This window comes from Glycine max, chromosome 14 (assembly GCF_000004515.6).
Source record: "Glycine max cultivar Williams 82 chromosome 14, Glycine_max_v4.0, whole genome shotgun sequence".
In the NCBI taxonomy this organism is placed as follows: domain Eukaryota; kingdom Viridiplantae; phylum Streptophyta; class Magnoliopsida; order Fabales; family Fabaceae; genus Glycine; species Glycine max.
The window spans coordinates 46,213,690-46,236,423 of record NC_038250.2 but is presented as its reverse complement, the minus strand read 5'-3'; the positions used below and the strand labels follow the sequence as shown (position 1 = coordinate 46,236,423).

General features: G+C 33.1%; 1 protein-coding gene and 2 pseudogenes across 1 annotated transcript; 2 read left to right on the top strand and 1 right to left on the bottom strand.

The window, feature by feature from the left end:
* Nucleotides 1–5,591: 5,591 nt before the first annotated feature.
* LOC100807237 (UNC93-like protein 1) lies at nucleotides 5,592–8,032 on the bottom strand (annotated as a pseudogene).
* A 1,176-nt stretch (nucleotides 8,033–9,208) lies between these two features.
* On the top strand, nucleotides 9,209–19,594 carry LOC100806706 (endonuclease MutS2-like; annotated as a pseudogene).
* Nucleotides 18,204–18,807, top strand: LOC102665770 (uncharacterized). Its single transcript, XM_006596837.1, has 2 exons — nucleotides 18,204–18,426; nucleotides 18,653–18,807. The coding sequence occupies exons 1-2, from the start codon at nucleotides 18,204–18,206 to the stop codon at nucleotides 18,805–18,807; spliced, it is 378 nt and encodes a 125-aa protein (XP_006596900.1).
* Nucleotides 19,595–22,734: the final 3,140 nt, after the last annotated feature.

The window sequence follows — 22,734 nt, the reverse complement described above, 5'->3', positions numbered from 1 at the left end:
GGGAGCATAATGACATACATTTAATCTAGATGATAAAAGGGGAACACCTAAGTATCTGAAAGGGAAGTCACCCAAGTTAAATCCAGTAAGCTGCTGAATATGAGAAAGCTCATGAGGCCTAATACCGGCTGAGTATATGGCAGATTTATCAGAGCTGATGGAAAGTCCTGAAACCCTACAGAAGTGTTGAAGCTTGGCAAACATAGTTGACACAGAAGGGATATCTCCTCTAGATAGAAGCATAATATCATCTGCAAAAGCCAAATGAGATAGCTGAATACTTGCACAGTTGGGATGAAATTTAAAATTGGCATCTTCCTTAAGGCTGCTCATATCTCTGGAAAAGTACTCCAAACAGAGCACAAACAGATAAGGGGAGAGAGGATCCCCTTGTCTAAGACCCCGCTGCCCTTTGAAGTGACCATAAATGGATCCATTGACTGCCACACTAAAGGAAGTGGAAGAAACACATTCCATGATCCAAGTACAGAACTGGGCTGGAAAGCCAATGGACTTAAGCATCCAATCCAAGAATTCCCAAGAAATGGAATCATAAGCTTTATGCAAGTCAATTTTCAGGAGGCATCTCGGAGAGGATCTTTTCCGAGCATATTTGCGCAAAATCTCTTGAACTAGGAAGATGTTGTCCATCATCTTTCTGTTCTTAATGAAAGCAGTTTGAGTTTCCCCAATAATAGTCTCAAGCACTGGGGCTATGCGGTTAGCCAGAATTTTAGATACAATCTTGTATAACAAATTACAGCAAGATATGGGTCTAAAATGGTTAACCTGGGAGGCCTGATCATGCTTAGGAATAAGCGCAATAATAGCATGGTTGAGCTGCTTTAGAATTTTTCCAGTTGTAAAGAATTCATTAACCGCTGCAAAGATATCATCACCAATGATATTCCAAGCCTTCTTGAAGAATAAAACATTGAAACCATCTGGCCTAGGAGCTTTATGATTATCCCTCACAGAAATAACATTCCAAACCTCTTGCTTAGAAGTAGGACAAAGTAAGGCCGCAAAGCAATCGGTGGGAACCTTAGGACCCCTGTTGCAGATCGAAATGGAAGGAGTTTGGGTTAGCTCATGAGCACTAAACAAATTCCTAAAGTGATTCACAAAAGCAAGGGCAATTTCATCTTGGGAGGAAGTGTTATGCCCATCCTCTAGCCTTATGGCAGCAATAAATCGACTGTGTCTGTTGCGCTTGATTAAAGCATGAAAGAATTTGGAGCATTTATTAGCCTGCAGGAGATATTTGTTTTTGATGAGCTGAGCAAATTTCATAGACTCCGTTTTTCTAAGCATAATGGTTTGCCCTCTAGTGCGGTTTGCCAGAGCAAGAAGGGAAGGATCCTGAGGATTTTGCTTTAGAGAATTAAGCACATTGTTATATTCAGCCTCAGCTAGCTCTACTCGGTTGGAGATGTTGCTGAACTCCTGCTTAAAAAGATTCTTCAAGGGAGCTTTAAGAGCTTTCAATTTCTTACAGACCTTGAACATGCTACAACCATGAATATTTTGCTTCCAGCCATCTGCAACAATTCTTAAGAAATTTGGATGATCCACAATAGTATTGTTGAATTTAAATGGAGAATTACCTCTAGGCACTACCAACTCAGTGGTGACAACTAGAGGAGTATGGTCTGAGATAGAAATAAACTCCATAACTTCACAACCAGAATTTCCAAAGGAATTGAACCAGGCCTGGTTACATAAAGCTATGTCCAATTTGCTCCACACCCTGCCATTAGTCCACGTGTACAAGGGGCCATGAGTGTTGATGCTCCCCAACCCCAGGTCAGAATAACAATCAACAAAATCTTGCAACTCATAAGCATTGAGCTCAGCTCCATTGAAACGGTCGGTGGGAGACAGAATGGAGTTAAAGTCACCAATGAGGAGCCAGGGGCAATTCATATTAACATTGATACTATTCAGATTCATCCAAAGAGATCTTCTTGCCATAATGGAGTGAAGACCATAGATGAAAGAAACCTGAAGGCGCTTGGTAGTGGTTTTACAATCAATAGCACAATGAATCAATTGGGCATTTGACTCTAAAACAGAAAGATGAATCTTATCTTGCTTCCAGAGGATAAGAATTCTGCCAGCATTATGAGAAGCAAAGTTATGGGTGAAGTGCCAGTCACTAAACTTTCTTCTCATGATTTCCTCAACTGAAGCCTTATTCAACTTTGTTTCCAACACAGCCATGACGTTAATTTCCTTGCAGCGAAGGAAGTTCTGCATCGCATGATGCTTCAGAGGCAAATTAAAGCCTCTGATGTTCCAAGAGGCAATGATCATGGATTCGGACGGGAGGAAGCCTCCTCGACCCTAGTTACAACTTTATGATTTCTTCCTCTTTGAACATCAGCTTGCATATCCTCAATACGGGTTGTCTTTATGAGTGACACTTTTTTACCTTTTTTCTGGTGTTTTGTTTTCACCTGAACAAACCCCTCTTCTATAGGATCATCCAACTCAGTGTTCCCTGTTTCTTTGAGGTCAGAAGAATTCTGAAGGACAGGAACATGATTTGCAACCAGAACATGTTTTCTGTGAGGAGGGACAGACAGATTAGTCTAGACATTCTTCGGATTATCAGAGGGGCCTGTTGTATTGGTATGTGGGGGCATTGCTGAATCACCCACTTGTGGCTGGTCCAAGGTGGGGTAGGCTGTGATGAGAACATGCTTATTTGCAGTGAAAGTTTTACAATTAGTGAGGCGGTGCCCAATCATCTTGCAGTGAGTGCAAAAAGAAGGTCTATTTTCATACTCAATCTTTTGCACAAAAGTCTTCCCTGTAGGAAGTCTAAATCGCACTTCATCGATGAGCTCCAAAGAAGCATCAACCTCAACTAAAGCTCTAGCAAAAGAAATAGACCCCTTAGAAGCAGTAAGATGGTCAGATCGAATGGGCGAACCAATCTTGGACAGGATTTTCCCTAAGGCTTGAGGGTTCCAAAGCTCCAGAGGTAGATTTCTGAGTTTAACCCAGACAAGGATCTTGCTGAGCTGTTCATTGCCAAAGTCAAAGAATGCTGGCATAACCTTCAGCAGTAGGGGTCTTTGAAATATGAAGTAAGGGCCTACAGAGAGGACTTGGTTCAGATCGTCCTTAGACTCAAATTTAAACACCAGCCAACCACTTTCATGAGCTGAGTATGAAAACTTGACTCCCCATTTTTGGCAACAATCCAGCAGAGCTTTCTTTCCTTGGAATCGACCAGCCACATAGCCAATAAGGCTATGTCCCCAAGCCTCTTCCAGGGGTTGCAAATCTGTTTCTTCCAACAGCACTTCATCATCAGAGGGTGGAGGGGAGAACTTCATTCCAAAACCTTTGGAAGGACTTCTATTATCTTTGAATAGATTAACCCAAGGAGTGGGAGCCTTATTGTCATCTAACTGCGGTGATGACTTAGAGCCACAGGAGTGAGATGAGTCATCATCAGTGGTTGAATCATTGTCCCCTAAGGTGCAAGAAACCTCTGGGGGAAGATTCAGATTCAGCACTGCATTGCGACAAATTATCAAACACTTGGTGTGTGACATCATCAGTTTTTGCAGAGCTTGTCCCTATCTTTTTTACGAGCACCTTGTCTACAAGATTATCCTGTGAAGCAGTATAAGCATTCTGATTTGCTTGGACAACATCCAAGCAACCAGCCAGACCAGAAGTAGCAGATGTTTGGGATTTACCTGAACCTGAGGTAGTACCCTTCACCATAATTTGCTTTGCAGCTGAGTGCGATTGATGACCCTTGTTCTTCCCCATCAAGAGCAGTTCAAACTGGCAACTATTTCATAGCCCAAGATGAGAAAAAGTGATAGGGCACGCGATTGGAAAACACAAGGAAAAACTTTAGAGACCGAGGCAGTTAAAACTTCCTAGGATCAAAGAAGGAACCCCAGCGTTTGTAGATAGCAAAAACCCACTCCGTCGGTAGCCAAGCCACTGGACAACACCCAAGGACGGAAGGAACCTTGAGCCACGTATTTTATCATATTTTCGGGTGAATAGATAATTAAGTGTACATTTTTTTAGTTTTTAATTGTGAATGACTGTTCTGTCAAAAAAAAGTTGTGGATGACAGTTTGGAATTTGGATGATGAACAATGATTAATTGTTTATTTTGGGATGGACAAAAAATAACCAAAAGATTGAATTAAATGAAAGTGTAAAAATTGTGTATGATGAACTTCTTTCTTAAAATTATTTACAATGTACATTGAAACCAGGCTTGTTATTTCCACTTTCGGAAATTACATAAAATTATCATGAATTTGGAAAAGAAAAAACATGTTTAATTGATTTTTTTTCCAATTATATATCGTTAATATATTTTGACGCCTTTATCTTCAACCAAAATATATAAATAAAGAGTTTCTCTGTTTTAAGAAGTCGATTGAAATATACTTTTGACACTTTATTTTATTTTGAAAATAGGTTTTGCTTTTTGTATCTTTTAAAAGAATTTTGGTCCTTCTTTATCTTTTAATTTAAGTCATTGTTATCCTTCTGTCAACGTAAAAACAACATTGGTTTTTTTTTTTCCTAGAGAAGAAATAACGTGGTTAATTGCCATTAAATTAAAGGACCAGAATGAATTGAAATATATCAAAACAATTGATTTATCATAGTTCCTCAGATCAAACGCCTAAAACGTTACCTTACAACCAAGAAATCAATCCAACAAAAAGAAAAAATCAACAAAAATCAATTCATCATTCATCGTTGCCCTCCCCCAATGCTAAAGCAGTTTGTAATTTGATTTAAAGTTAACTTTTCACAATAAAATTGATTATGATTATGCAATCTTTTCACATATGATTGATGTGGATATTCAATAAATTAAAGGTACAACGTGAATATCTAATGAACGTACATTTAATAAGAAAAATGGTGCGATAGGCAAAGAAAAAAAAAGGTAAAAGGAAATGAAAAAAATGAATGTATATTTGTATAAAAAAATAATAAATATATTGTCAATATAAATTTTTTTACAATATTAAGAAATCATAAATTATTATTATATGATTTTTAAAATAATTATTATAAAAATTAATAATCTTACTGCATTAACCATTTAAAAAAACTTTTAAAATATCAATATATTATTTATTTATATTAAAAAAAATTAATAAAATATTTATTCTATATATAATAATGCAATCGATCTGAAACAGTTATGAATCAAAGCTTCGATCGGTGTCTCTAACTTGTTATACAAGGAGTGATATATTCTAGAAACTCCATCATAGGATATGTAAACACCTAGTATTTGACAATTCTCTATTTCTTTCTGTGTACATATGTAAACAATCCCGGGTGTCAAGCAACATTTTCCTTCTAAAAACAAGTTCCACAATTTCATGAACACATTCATATGGACATTTCTGTTTGTTTCAAAAACTGAACATTAGTGACTAGGGAAAGTACAAGGCAACAAGAAGACAACAAACTTTATATATATATATACTTTATATATATATATATATATATATATATATATATATATATATATATATATATTGTTATTATCTAGCTTTATTGTCATTGATCTTTCAGAGCCATCATGACCAAAACAAACAATAATGGTAGCTTATTGTTGTGAGCACCCAATTCACAATCAATTGGGACATGAAAGACACCTTGTGTTCATCTACTAGCCAAGCAACCGCAGCCCCCGCACTTTGTATTCCTTTAAAGAACCCATTGTACCTTTATATATAAGTTTCAAACAATAGTTAATTAATTGGTTTCCAATTTTACAACCACGATCAACATGACTAATATTAACTACTTACTTCTTTTCATTGACCAAATGCTAGAAATTAGAAAATAAAGCACAGAGTAGAAAGAATTAAGCAACTAAGATCATAACGTCATGCACAATTAACCTCTGCAGCTTTGGAGATCGCATGTTCACTATGATAAAAAAATTTTATATATATATATATATATATATATATATATATATATATATATAAAGGATAATTATAATTTCATGAGTTAACTTCTAAGATTAAGTTAGGTGAAAATTCAAATTTTAAAACAATATCAAAATTTATCTTAATATTTATTATTGAATCTATTATATCATTTGTGGTCGATCACATGAATTAATGGTTGAATTCTCGAAATGAAAGAGATAGTTTTGAAAATTCCGCGTGATATAACTAAAATGACATTTATAAGTGGAGGGTAACTTCTACCTCATCATAACCTTAAATTGAATGACATTAATAACACAAATATCAATAATATTTCATGAAAATAACGGTATTCTTGAACTTATAGACACCACACTTGTGCAAAAATTAGTCTAAATTGATTTACCTGCTTAGAATCATCAGCCAGGGCTCCAATAACCCAATAGACCAAGCTCTGGAACATGGCATCCAGCAACCCAAAGCTAAAGTACAAGACAAAAGGCCCAGCAAAGTGAGACCCTGAGTGCTTAAAATCCAACTTTTCAGGCAAATCATTAATTGGAGGAATACCTAAGCTGATTAGCAAGTCCACCCCCCCAAATCACAGTCCCAAGAACACCAACCACTACAACTCCCACCATCCCCCAAACCCTTCTCCTCTCAAAAATAAAATCCATAACATATTAGATTTTATCTTAAAACCAAAATCCCAATACCATCTTAGAGTGTATAATGTGAGAGACCTAACTCAACCCCAAAAATTAGTTTAAGGGGTGGGAGTTATCCCTCACTTATATATTTTAATATGAGATTACTTTTAACCGATGTGGGACTTGTATTATTTCCAACAATATCCAATCCCAACCAAGCCTAACATCTGAGCCCCCCCAGTAGAACACACTGTTCAACCCTCTAGTCCTCAAATTAAACAGTGGTAAGGGTAAAAAAAATTGCTGGACCAAGCAGCTGGAACCATAAGAAGCACTTTCCAATTGGAAAACAACTTGAGAACCTCCACACACTCGGTGGAAACATTGGAGTACAACATGTTGGTGCACCTGCTACCATCATCACGAAGAACCTTGCATGCAGGCAAGATGGCTAATGACAAAAGGGTCCCCAGTAATATGAAGCACATGAAGCCTATGTAGGTTCCAATATTGACAGAAGCAGCCTCACTACGATGGTAGTTCAAGATGAAAGGAATCAAGCCATGCACCAATGACTCCACCCATGTTGAAGATGCTCCAAAAAATAGATATGTAAGTGCCTTTCGTGGGTAATCAGAGAGGAATAGAGATCATAGGCACAAGTCAAATAGAGAGAAAAGTGTTTGGAGATAGCATAAAATTAATTGATTAAAAGATGATAAAATAAGATATAGATACTCCTATTTATATAGATCAAGTTTAATGGCTATGCATTATCATTGTAAAAAGTTTCATACTATTAACCAATAGTTATTGTAAAACTAAACCTGATTATCATATATGATGATTTAAGATTAAATGACAATGAAAAATATCTTTTATAATCCTTCCAGTGTTATACTATTTACTCTTATGGATCTTATAATCGGACTAACTATTCTTAAGAAACTTGTTAAGAGAATAACTAATCACATAATCTAATACCTTTTCCATTGGTTGGAGGATAAGATGTCATTATAGCACCTTGTTCAGCCCATAAGAGGCCTGCTCCTACGCCGAGGAGAGTGCCGACGATAACGGGGAAGGCTTGGTGGTGGTGACGGTTGTAGACTTGTAGTAGAGGAAGGAGGATGTGTAGAGGACTTTCCAATTAATGCATGATTATCTTGTCCAGAGTATCTTTCTTATTAAGTAATTCATCGATGTGTTCATGTTATGTAGTTAGTATATATGTAGAATGCTAGGCATGCAATCATCATGCATGCATATTCTTTATGTGAGAGAGGAGTTTTCTCATACAAGAACATAGTATTCCATCATTTAATCATTCATTCTATCTGATGTCAGCTCACGTGAATACTTACAAGTTTTTTTGTGGGTATAACTGCGTAAGTCTATGTACTATACTATTGAAATCCGCATACACTCCATTAGTCCATTATATATTTGTTATTAGATTTAAAATACCTTTAGACGATATTTTAATTAAATTAGACGTTGTAATTTTAATTAATGTTATTTTATTAAAATTCAATAACTATTTTATTAAAATAATGTTCATTAAAATGTTTCATTTAATACTAAAATTCATTTAATAAGAGGATGTTAGCCTTAAGATTTGATCTTGTTAACATTTGGAGTATAATATTAGATCTTTGTGTGAAAGAACTATTAAGATTTATCTTTATTTAAAAAAATTATATCCAAATCTTGTAGGACTTACAAAAATGATTTAAGATTTCAAAATAAAATGTAGTGTTGGAATAAAAATTAGAAAAACACTTGAAAGTAATATAATACCATGGGATTCACTAAAAAAAGTAATTAAGATCTTAAAATAAGATATTTTATTGAAGATGATAATAGTAATATGATCCTACCTCCTTGAAATGTTAGGAAGTAATTAAAATTTTAATTATAAGGATTTATTTAACATTTTCCTAATATCAACTACAATTATATATGAGGGTGAAGTTTAATGAGAAATTGGTCTCATTAATTAATCCAATAGACCTCTTGAATAACAAATAATGAATCTTTAGGTACATTCATATCACAATGTTAGATGATTGAGTGTTTAGTTCACAAGATCACGAATTTAAAATAGCATTTCTGAAAAATAGATTTTTCTAATGACCCTACTCCTTTCCTTCTCACCAATATCTTGAATGAAAACTCTGAGCAACATAATTTTTGCTGATAAAACAGACACAAAAATTCTCCATAACCATGTGAATATAGTGGACGATTTAGGGTAAAAAAAAAGGCAAAAATTAGGAACTCAAAACCAAGAGTGACAAGCAAGAAAATTAATTGTTGAATGTATAAAAAGTGTTAAATTAATCCTACAAATAAATTAATAATAAATTGATCTAAAAAATATAATTTATTATCAAATTAATCATTAAATATTATAATTTAATGATAAAAAGATACTATAAATTTAATGACTAAAAATAATTGCAGTTTTTGCTTGAGAGATTGACTTAAATTTAAATTTTTTATTTTTATGAAGATATATGTAATCTCTCTTTCTACCAAAATGAATATTTATTAAAAAAATATTTATCACTTTTATATTTGATTCCTAAAACTGGTTACGTTAACCAACCAAGCACTGTTGATGTAATCTTCGAAGCTCCAACTGTTGTGGTGTTGCCTCCTCTGCTCCTCATCAGCAACAACACTTTGCAATCTTCAGAACCCAATTGTTAGAAGAATTACCCATATCATAAAAATGCTATCTTTCGCCATAACCACACATGCTTTCCTCGTTATTACCATTAACAAATGAAAGCAGAGACATATGCAAAGGCAAAGGCAAAGGGTGTCACTTTCACTTTCAGCTTCCATTCACCATGACAGCTTGAGAGTGCTCGAATGGGACAAGCTTTGCGACTTGGTCGCTTCCTTCGCTTGCACTTCCTTGGGCCGTCAAGCCCTCAAGGTCCCTTTTTTGTTCTGCCTTTTCTCATTGAGATTTGTATAAAGGAATGATGAAATGATATTATGTTTGATAAAATGATGTAAAATAGAACTTTCATAGAATGTGTTTTATTTTGTTCCGTATAATTGGTTGGAGTTTGAGACCAAGTGTTCATTTGATTTCTGTGTGTTTGGGTGAGAGTTTGCAAAATCGATTTTTGAATTAAAATTGTTTCTGAATAAAATTGATTTTGGAGTTAAGCGATTTATGTTTGGGTGTTTTAATCCTAAAAGTTAAAAGAAAACTCGATAAACACAAAACTATTTAAAGTTGCTTTAACTCAAAATCAACTAACTCATGATCAATTCTTCAATGTGGGACCAAACATGTGAACATTTGTGCTAGATGATATCTCAACGTGATTTTGGATGATACAACGTGAAACCAAACACATAAAGTTGGAAAGAATTGATTTTGATAAAGTTGATTATGCATTTGAAATGTGTTTAAATTAACCTCAATAACATATTTTACATTGAAATGTGTGCAGTGTAAGAAAGTAATTCCCGGTGTTAAACAAATAGGCTATCTAAATAATGAAATTATAGCTTTATTGTATTTTACTCCATTTGTTTCATTCAATTACATTCCACTCACTGTTACTCTGTTAGACATGTAAACATAGTCTTATTCCATATTATGCTGTGGGATATTCATGTGACAGGACCAACTATGGTCTCTGAATCAAACTTTTGAGGAAAGTCTTGCACTTCTTGAGGAAACCAATGCTGCCGTTGAAATGAACAAGCATGGGAGTCTCAGATTGCACTTGGGGCACCTTGATGCTATGCTAGTCCGAAATTAGAGTGTAAAAAATTGTTCTTTTTATAATAATATCGGACAATTGGATACAAGACAGTTTTTCATGTTTCTGTTTCCTTTCATGCCTAGTTGTTGATTCAAGGTTCTTGTAGGTCAAAACTGCCATTCAACAAGCCAGAAGAAGTATACCGGTGAGTGGCTATGAGGCATGGGCTATTGTGGCTCTTCTGCAGTGTGCTGAGACCTTGCCGGGTGATCTCAAGGCTGCAATTAAGGAAGACAAAGATTGGCATAATCGTTTCATGCCACTTACAGAAGTGGTAAATGGTGAAATGAGATTTTGAATGTGTCATTTCGTATGATTAATTTTATTATGTTTCTGGCTTTCTTTACCCACCTAAACATGCTTGCAGATAATGGAGTTTGTCATCAATCGATCTTTAATTAAAGCGATAGAGCAAGTTGTTGATGAAGATGGTTCTATTAAGGACTCTGCGGTCTGTTTCTTATCTCATTCAATTTCCTTTTTCTAACTCTGCATATTGTGACAGTGAATAGCAACTCATTTTATTTGGCTTGAGATGGCATTTATTATATCTTAAATTTTCATTCTTCAGTACATAGCATTCAATGAGAGAGAATACTTCAGAGATGTATCTCTCCTTTCTTGCTGCCATACAGCTGACTGTTACAGACTAGTCCTAGTTGGGATATTTTTGTAATGCATGCTAAATATCATGTTTTTTTTTTCTTCCTTTTGTAGTTATATTTTTTTTATTTATTATTATTTTACAATTAATTCTATCATACACTAAATATGTAAGATGCTAGATTAGTAAATACTCCCTGCCTTATATTTTGACTTAGTAGGTTGCTCCTATGGATATCTATTTGGTCAGACATACTATATAAGTTGTTAGTTTAATTTAAAAGAGTTCATTGTATACATTCCATTATTTAGAATTATTTGTTTCCTATGTTCAGGTACAACAGTTAATAGAGAGCATAATCAGGAGTGAAAAGAGTGAGACATCAATCCTCGTAAGATTCACTAGACTCTAGAAGTATTTCTTTTCCTCCTGTGTGTTTCTTTCTCTATTGATTTTGTGATAATTCGAACAGGAAGTGAATAACTTGATGGCAGGTTGTGTGTAAGAGTAGATTCTGGACAGAAGACAAGTATTAAGGGTCTATTGTTGTCCAGGTGCATAAAATTTGTCGACATAGCTTTGATTATTCATTGTTCATGAATAATGTTTGTCAATGAAGCTAGTAGGTAGGCATAGAATTCCTTTTCTTAATGATGGTATTTATTGGAAGTGGATCCGGAGTCGGAAGTACTATAGAGCCACTGTCTGCTGTTCCTTTAAATGATGAGTTGCAGCGAGCAAGAAGTTTGGTGGTAAAGGCTGAAGCAGATGTGCTTTTGACATTAACCAAAAAGGTTACAACCATGATCTGATAAACATTCTTCAGGTCATGTTCTTTTCTTCTCTTATGATGTCATAATTCGTGTGCAGATGCAGCTGGACCTTGAAGATATTGAAAACACATTGAACAGTTTGGTTGAACTAGATGTGGTAAATACCCTGTAATATTTTTGAAGAGAAGTGGATCACCATTTCTTGTTTCATCTCTCTGTATTCCTCCCTATGTACTTGTTCACCTGTGAGATTTGCTTTTGTTGCCTTTCAAGCAGTTTGTTTTACTGGTTTTCCTTTCAATGGTCATCTTCTTGAGAGTTTGCTTATTTCTCATTTCGTGAATAAAAAAATCATTCACAATTTTTTATTAGAGTTGTAGTTTAATCAACTGAGGTAACTAGCTGTAGCTCCACAAAATTGAAATATACATCACTGGTTGATTAAAAAAATGTCATTAAGTCATGGCGATATAAGTTAAAGGAAAAAGTCTCCCACAAAGGGTCTGGGTTGCTGTTTTCCTCTCCCTAGTTACACTTTAGATTAAATCACTTGAATAAATAAGGTAAGTTGATAAGCATAATTAAATTCAGCAAGTGTATTACAATATTTGGCTGGTAAATTACCTATATTGAATTTGAACAAAAATTATGCATCTGGCACACTTTTTATTGCATCTAGCATCAAAAGAGCTAAAATGGAATTGACTATGCATATAATTACCCTTTTTGCTACCATATAAAACATAAACCATGGTATTGGTGTAAATTTGGGATTTAGTATCCCTACAGAACCCACTTAGTTGCTTACAAATTAAAGAACTTGCTTTGGTAGGTGACCTCCGTTAACAGTTTATATTTGACATCATGATAATCTTGCTTTGTGCAAAAGATGGTCAGTAATGTGGTTCCTATGCAGATTAATGCCCGAGCTACTTATGGTCTTTCATTTGGATGGTCAAGTCCTCATATATTTCTGCCAGATAGGGGTAGCTCTTCTACTGCAGAAGCATTCTTACCAAGGAAGGAAAATCCCTATGGACCATTACCCAGCAAAAGGGAATGGATGTTATATCTTCTAAAAGCTTATCCTCCTTTATTGCTCCAGAGACATAAGGAGAAATTGAGGAAGGCCAAAAAGGATGTCAATATTGCTGCTTCAGTTAAGTCACAGATGACATGTGTTGAATTTGAAGGTGGAGGAAGATGGATAAAGAGAAAATAATCTAGAGAATTTAGAGAATGAAACGTCTTTCATATTCAAAAGAAAGTAGTACATAGTTTCTGCATGTCATTCATATATGTAGACTCTTGATAGACACTAAATGCATTTAAACATGAGATGCAAGAAAAAACTATTTCCTAAGTACATTAAATTCCATTATTTTGAACAACACATAACTACTGTTTTCTTAACTATTAATTTGTACCCTCTATTTTCTGCTTTATTTGGGGATGGATAGGAGAGTGGTTGCTTTTCCTGGGCTGGGAATGTTTGATAAAAAGACTTCTGCGTTGCTTGTCAGTAATACTGTGCCCTTTTCAATCAAGAGATGCTTAAAGAATAAAGCTTCCTGACTGTTGCTTATACTGATCAATTACTTCCTTTTACCTCTTATTTTCTTCCCATGGGAAAGCATCAGGAGAAAACTGGACAAAAAGAATATATCATAATGGGGAGAAACATTACTTGGGGGGTTAGGAAGTTGGGCTAGGGTTCTTTCATTGAAACCACCGTATATCATATTTCATCTTATTTTTCTAGACATTTGATATGCCATTTGAAACTTTTACGGCTTTTCTTTACTGCTGTTTACCATGCATTTGATGATCATCCATGATAAAGCACTTCTGGTATTCAGAATGCTGCACTGGACAATGCTCAGCCAGTACCTGTTGATTTTTCGGTATCTCAGAAAACTCGTGTTATAGTTATAACTGGCCCTAATACTGGCAGTAAAACCATATGTTTGAAGACCGTAGGATTGGCAGCTATGATGGCAAAATCAGGTGTGCTCATTGTTTCACTGTGCACATGAAATCATTCAGAGATGGAATAATTGTCTTTATAATCTCCTCATAGTAACTTATTCTTGACAATGGAATCTTCATTTAATTTCTTAGTCTACCATTGTTATTCATGAATAAGCTATTTAGGATTGATTACTGAAGCCATATATTTGCATTAAATAATTTTTCTGCTTACACTTTAAGTACTTGAATTTTTATGCTCTGAACCTGTAATGTTGCAGGTCTCTATGTTCTTGCTTCTGAATCTGCGCAAATTCCTTGGTTTGATTTTGTTTTTGCTGACATTGGTGATGAGCAGTCCTTATCACAATCTTTGTCTACGTTCTCTGGCCACTTGAAACAGATAAGTGTAGGGAATAATGTTTTGATTGTGTAGAATGTAAATGCTGAAGGCACCTTTCAATTTCTTTTGTAGCTTTTCTTTTATGCCTTGATGCATGATAGGGCTGTGATGAAATTTAGTAACTTACAAACATTTCAGTTTGGTTTTATCAGTACATTTTAGATAGAGTTTATCAGGTTATGGTTAAGAGTGACATAGTTTTCCTTTATTATTTTTATAATATAAAAGAAAATTCTTATTTCTTCTTTAATTTTATCTTGCAGAATATTAAATCACAGTCAACAAGCCAGTCGCTAGTGCTACTAGATGAGGCATGTATCTTATGATTTTGATTAACAGTTTAAGTATGTAATGTCATATATGTGTGTGATGATTAGTACTTTTTTTGCAATTGTTAGGTTGGTGGAGGAACAAACCCCCTTGAAGGAGCAGCATTAGGAATGGCATTATTGAAATCTTTTGCACAAGACATTTGTTTGTTGACTATGGCTACAACTCATCATGATGAATTGAAAACACTAAAATACAGGTAGTCATTGGTGAAAACAACTTTTTAAATAATAATAATAAAGAAAAAACTTTGATTTTTTATGTACTATGTGAAAATATCTTCTCTGGTAAAATAGAGAAAAGTTAAAAAAAAAGAAATTAAGAAATAGAATGAAAATTATTTAAAATCAATTATGTTTATAGTCTAATTGGCATGTACCCATGTTTTCAAGGTCACAAATACCTAAATTTGATCCGTTGTCACTGCAACTTTTACACTATCAACAAATAAGAAATTCCACATTATTAAAGTAACTAAGGTCACTGGTAATAAAAGTTTCTAAACAAGTAGCACCTTTATAGTTCACTGATAATTTTAAACTTGTGTACGGATGGATCAAAATTAAATTAAATCCATTGTTCTGATGTTTAATTTCTATGTATCTTTTCTTTTAATTCATTAAAAATATATTACTCCTTTTTACTATTTTCTCATGAAAAGTACAACACTGTATCCCCTAGTTTTGCTTTGACATTAATGAGTTTTATTCATGAGCAGTGATGAGGCCTTTGAAAATGCATGTATGGAGTTTGATGAAGTGAATTTGAAGCCAACTTACAAGTTTCTTTGGGGTGTACCAGGTAAGAACTCTTTGACTGCTGAATAATAAAAACTAATACAATTTTGTTGATGCCTTCACTTTCGTTCAAATACCCTGTTTTATCTTTGATTTGTCTCCTTCCTTTGTGTTTATTTGTGCTCATCTGAAGCATCTAAAAGAGAGATAAATCTTGGAATATTACAATCCCAAAAAGATGGTTCAGTATGAAGTGCTAAGCCTAAAAAGCAACCCCTTTTTAAGGTTTGAATGGCTAGGAATATCACGTTCAAATGGAATTATACATTTACATTTTTGCATTGCAAATTATGGTCCTTCTAACTGAAATAAAATAAAGGGTTTTGTCAGTGCATACATACCATAAGAAGGTACCATTCATTCGCTAGTAAATTTTTTATTGCAATACTTTCTTACATAATGTAGTCTTAATAGGTGGGTTGTGACAATTATTAGCTATTTTTTTTTCCTCTTATCCAAACAAAAGTATAAATTTATTTTGAATACAATTATCTGATTGTTTCACAATCTGAATTTGGGATATGAATGAGGGGAGGGATTCTATGGCAATGTTATCAAAACTGAACTCGTCGTTGTTATGATGAAGGCACTAGTTCCTAATTCAATAGTAAATGAGATATGGTCAAACTAATGATAATTAAAAGGGAGATCAATTGCATGAAGTTCCCACACCTAGTTCTTTTTTTTTTTGGGGGGGGGGGGGGGGGGATGGTGGTGTTTCTGGGGAGTGTAGATGCACATAATAGTCTTACCCCCATCAAGTGAAGAGTTGTTTCTATTATTTGAACCCATGGTCTCAAGATCATAAGGAAGAAATTTTATTGATATGCCATAGCGTGCCTCAAAACCGATGATAATTAGATATACTTTTTGCAATAATGTAATATATTAAGCAATAAACTAACATGAATTCATAAGAAGAAATCAAGTTAGGTTAGATTTTAAATTAACTTAAAAGGACCATATTATATACCTTACAAGGGAGAAAAACAATAGCTAGAGTCGAATTGAGAAATAAATGCAAGTAAATATCATTAGTAAAAAAATACATATTAATTTTAAATACTCTTTATATTATAAAGAATTTGCACAGCAAATAACAATTGTTAAGGGAGCAATGGTAAAAAAAACATGGTCAAAAGTCAAAACGTCTCCAATCCTGAACCAACTCAATGGAAGAAATTTAGTGTTTTTGGTGGAATAAAGGTTGAAGTGATCATCAATTAAACCATGAGTGGTTCATTTGCATCTGGTTTAGTGATTCAATTGATGGTTTTTAAACTGAAGTTTTAATTGCTCATCAATTAAACGATGACCACTTTGTAAAATTCAGGATGGTTTGCACCTAATTCAGTGGTTCAATGATTGATTTTTGAACTGATGATTTTAGAGACTGGACCAAACCAGCTGATGGACCAGTATCTGGTTTAACCAGTCCTGTTCAGTTTCTTTTAGCTAAGTTCACAGTATATTCTGTGAGAGCATTGTATTAAATTTTAGGTTCTTAACAGCAAATTGCATATTTCATGGATCATTTTAAATGATAGTCAGATGTAGTAGACACTTAATTTATATACTCAAAATGAGATTTTAATTGTAGGGCACTCAAATGCAATAAATATAGCTGAGAGGTTGGGACTACCATCTGTTGTTGTAGATACTGCTTGTAAGTTATATGGTTCTGCTAGTGCAGAGATAGATGAGGTTTTTGTACTTTGTAATATACTTAATTGTATTCATTATTTGTTAATGGTGGTGCATGGCGTCCTCAGAACATATTTATATTATTGTTTCAAACTTTTAGTGATGAATAGACCATTGATTTTATGCCTTGACTAAAGCGGATATTTTAAATAAATTGACAAGTAATACATTTGTGGTAGTTTTTCAAGGATATCATATAAAAGTTGGAATTATACAGGCTCTGTGCCTCCATCTATTTTGCACCTAATAATCAAATCTAATTCTTTTCTATTTATTACAAATATTTCAATTGTTTCAACATAGTTAATTTTTAATGTAGGTTAATACAAGATTACCAAGACCTATTGGATGAAGCACGTCATTATCTGAGGTGAGACACTTTGCTCTACAAAAGTTAAATACATTGCGTGCTTTATCCCCCATATGTTTGCATTTCACGTAAAATTTAAAGAGAGGTCATTTCATGATGATAATATAGGAATTTATTTCTATATCTAACAGATAATGGATTGTTAATCCATTCAAGGAAAAATGGATCATGTAATCATATTTGCATATTGCTTTTTATTCTTGATAGTTACTATTTTCTATAGTTATTTTCAGGATGCCCAATACCTGTTACAAGGCTTCCATCCGTGTTTTAATAATTGAAGAGTATTTTTTGTTAGACTGAGCACCTATAAAATTTGTGAAGCTGTGTTGTCTTCTATGCAATGGATACCTTGTTTAAACTAGCGAGGATTCATTTATCAGAGCATTGAACCAACCATATATTTAGTGACAAAGTAATGATTAGGAAAAAATGCAAGAGTTTGTGCTGTATATTACTCCTAGATAATCCATTCCATGAATAAATTTTATTTTGAAAACATTATCCAAATAAACTTGCAAGAATGAGGAAGGTGGGAAAGAAATTTTATTATGTCATCTTCCCATTACTTGTAGTATGATGACTAATTGTGTAAAAATTCTTTATAATTGACTTAATTTTCTCAATTGTCTCATGCCACCCGGATACTGAAGTTCTTCTTTTTCTTGGCTGGTACTAATTAATTATTGCAGATAATTATTAATAAGATCCACCATAACTTTGGAGCATCTGTAAATTTTTCATTGGGATTTCTTTTGCTTTTGTTTGTAATTGTTGGCACTCCAGAGGACTTCACAATAGTCTATTGAACACCAGAAGGAAGATCATGGAATATAGTACTAATCTAAGATTTAAGAAGATGAGAGATGTATCCGAGGCTGCAGTGATGGCAGGATCCGTCCTTCACAAGAAAGTGAGGGAATTGGATGCATCAGCTAAGCAACCTTCACAGATCAATAAAACCATTAGCAGCTCTAATTTATCAGCAACCAACAAAAGCCTAACTGTAGCAGAGAACAAAAAACCTACTATTGCTGATAAAAGTGCATCTTCTGTAAAAGCTTTTAATCAATCAAGATCAGGTATATGCAAAGATAATGAAACTTGAGGGAATCAAAAGGAAACCAAACTGTGTTGAGATAATATGTTTTCATGTTTAATCTCTTGCTTCTGAATTAGTGTACAGTTCATTTGTTTTTTCCTAACCTGCTGAAAGCGCACACTAAAGTTGTGCTGTCTAGTCTTATAACTAGGAATAATATCATAGGAATATTGATGCAGTTGTCATTCACGTTATTGATGTTGCAGATAAGTCTGGGCCTCCCAAGGTTGGTGATATGGTGCATGTCTCTTCCCTTGGGAAAAAGGTGACTGTTTTAAAAGTGGATTTATCCAAAGGAGAAATTGTAGTTCAAGCTGGAAACATGAAGTTGAAGCTGAAACTAACTGACATTCAAAGATAATAGAAGTAGGGAAATCATGGCCATGGTCAGAAATGAGTAAGTGTTTTCTTTGTTTACAAGATCTTATGTTGTACCTTTTTTTCTAACTGCAGAATGTAATAATAACCCAGCACTACATGAAAATCCATATTTTCTATTTTCATAGAAATTGTGAAGCATCAAGTTTCAAGAATTAAAAGTTGATTATATATATTACAAATCTGCGAATTGTGTTGTGCCCCTAGTTATAGATGGTCCTTCCTCCATCTCTGTGACGAACCGACATTCTCAAATGCTTAAGTTGTTAAGTGAAGAAACATGAATAGTTTTATATTGAATCTCTAATGCGCTCCCTCACACAAGAGCCCGTTGGGATTAAGGAATGGATAATGCACAAGCCCACCTATCTTGTACTAAATTTTAACTTTTTTAATATTTTTTTAATTAGGATTAAAGCAGTTAACACTAGACCACTTGGCCATTGAGACTTTGATAGTATGTCATGGACCAACTATCCCCAAAAGATTAAGGTATAGATGAAGACATATGAATGATTTTATATTACATCTCTAACATCCCTTACCCTCTGGAACTTCAAAATATCTTTCTAACTTATTTGTTTGCCCTAGAAAAGGGAAAATGTGCATTGAAACTGCTATCATATGACAATGACATGAGATAAAACAAAGCTTGGGGGGGCACTTTCAGTTTCAGAAACTAAAGTTCCTAGACTTCTCTGGATTTGTCAAGAACTACAGTTTTGCAATGTCATCAGCAATACAAATGGTTGGCGTGCTAATTGTGCAAGGTACATTTTTCTTGGTGATGCATATAAAATTACCTGAAATGCAATTTAAGCAACTTAAACTGTTAGCAAATTGAAATAAAGAAACATTACCCTTTTATGGCTTTGTCTCCTTGTCAGAATAAATTAAAACTGCGAAAAGAAGAGGAAAAAAACAAGCGATTCAGTTAAAGAAAGTTATGGGCAACTGATGGTGCTTGCTTAGTGGAAAGAACAATGACAGGTATTCATAGAAAACAAGAAAGGTTTATGTATTCTACCCTTTGTTTCTTTTCACTTCATATAGAAATGAACCCTCCTTTGAGAATTGGTTAGGTGCCCTTTACTTTTGGTACACTATGTCATATGATTACTTAATTGTGCTAATTTGTTTGTATTATGTATTTTAGGCCTTTTGACACTGTTGGAGGTGGAATATCCCTGCACCCTCTTCAAGAATATACTAACGAATTCCTATAATGTCCATGAATTCCTTTAGTTAAAAAAACACCTTCCACCTTCTACCCTCCACCCCCTAAAAATCAATTAATGAAAAAGGAGCTTGGCGTGACGTAGAAATACTATGACTCTGAGTGTGGCAAAGACACTACAACTTGTTTGTTGTATAAAACTTGTTTACTTTTTTTTTTTCTAACAGTTTTGTATAGCGTGTTTGGTTCTGTGTCAAAATGTATGAGACATACACTTAGTGTGTTTGGTATAACGTGTACTTCTTACGTTTTCACATCAATCTTAAAAAATGCAAAAATGTTGAATTCAAAACTTCCACCAAAGTTGGTGGAACTTTAATCATCAAGCACTAATGGGTAGTTAAAAGGAAATTGACGAGTGAGAAGGAGCTTACTAGGTTTTGCAGGTGCTAAATGGCATTTCGTGTTGCAAGTATTACTGTATTATAATTTTTCGGTTGCAAATTGCAATCTTGGAATCTTACTGTTATCTTTTCATTCTGGTAAGATTATAATCAGATTATTTTTCTACAAAGCTCAAGACACTTTTTGTTAAGGTTTTTTTTATTTTAAAAAAATTGTAATAGGAGTGGCGTCAATACTTTTCCCATAAACCAATGAGCATGCAAGAAGTGTAGTATCATACTTTAGTGGAACTAGCATTTTCTTTTGAATTTGCATTATGTTTTGACTTGGCTTCCTAACAAATATTGCACTGAACGAGGTATTCCCACTTTGCATCACACACCACTAGTGAAATTTGCTTTTGTACTAGTCGTTGTACTTTGTGGCATTGTTTATTTGTTCTACATCATACACCACTAATGTTGACGTGCACAGATTCTACTAAACTTTCAAGCTGTTAGCAATATAGACTATAGTTTCAATTTTTTTAATTTGCAAACCTTTGTTGATTATTCTAAATTATACAACGTTACGTGCTATAGTAGCAAGCAGCAACTCCCCACAATATAAAGTTGTGGCATAATATACATTCAGTAAATGTTATATGTATTTTAATATTAATTAGTCACGTGAAAATTGATCCCGCTTCCAAAGTGCAAGAACGAAAGAAAAAAAATAGTACAAAAGCCAGAATATTTTATTCACAATATTATGAATGAGAAATGATAGTTTATATAAATTTCCTTAACATAGTCCTAAATTTACTTATATGAATATTCTCTTCTTTTTAAATGCCATGGAAAGCTCTTTTGTCTTAGGACTTGATAGAGAAAAGGTCCTATCAAATCATTAATCATGAATAATTATGTCCTACATTCCTATTCATCACATCATTCATTTTATCATATACTTCTCTCTTTTTATTCTTATCTATCACTTAAATTACAATAATTATTATGAAATTTTTGCGTGGTACTCGAATTAAATTGGAATTATACGGAAAAAGAATACATCAGTTTTAGCCTGAGTTTACATCTATGGCTAAAGGACAAGGGTGGAGATGCTATTCTTTGCGTCATTTGATGAGAAATTGAGTCTTCTTTGGTAATGAACATTTGGTGTTGACAATATGCACTTTGTCCGTGTGAAAGCTAAAAACCATTGACCCACAAAAGAACAGAAATTGAGCTACAAAATTGTTCAAAATGAAGAATAGAAATTGGATTATTCATCGTTAGTGCAGTAGAGCAATTTGTCTTTAAAAGTAACACTTTTTTTAATATTTTACAGGTGCATTTAAATATAATTATAATTTATTAGTAAAAGCATATAAAAGAGATAAGTAGATATTTTTATTATTTATCATGAATATTATATTATATTAAATAAAAATAAATTGAAGAGTTAAAATTTTTAAAATTGAGAAAGAAACTATGGAAATAAATTATTAAAAATCAAAATACATTATTTTCATTTTTTTATCCGTGGGAATTCAAGAAAATGTTAGAGGTTTACAATAATTCACACATTATTTTTCAACCAATTGAGTTAGACCCCTCGACTCATTTTCATTAATATAGTGTATCAAAATTCAAAATTTTTTTAAAAAATCAAATTAAGATTAATGAAAATTACAATAATATTAAAATTCTAAATAAGAAATATGTTTGTTCATATATATGCAATGTCTCAAGATTTAAAATTTAACTCAAATTAAAAATTAAATATAAGAAGTATATTTGAAAAAAATAAAAAACATTTAATCTAGAAAAATTCATGTGGCTAATGATTCTTAAAAATGCTTGCATTGAAGAATAAGATTTTTAATTTTATAATTTAGAATTGAATTAAATTGTATGAAAAATGAAAAGTGAAAAAAATAAAATAATACCCACTCTTAATTTAAATTAAAATAGTGTTCTATTTTTTTTTCATTTTCAATCAAAAGTAAATATTTTTTTATTTTATTATTTCACACAATTCTTTTAACTTTATATTCCACATCTTAAGTTTGAGTGTGAACATGATCATTTTGTTTTTTTTAATCAAACTAATATAATTTACTTTAAATTTTGAGGAAAAAACTATGCACTTACGATCTAAAATTATTTTACTTTGTTATCTAATCATAAAATATTATTTCTGAAAAATTTATTAATTTTTACAAAATTATCTTAAAAATCACACAGATGATTTATAATTAAAAAATAGTTTAAAATTATTTTATACTATTATCATCGTTAACTCTTAAAATTAAGTTTGTGTACGTAGTTTATAAAAGTTTACTGA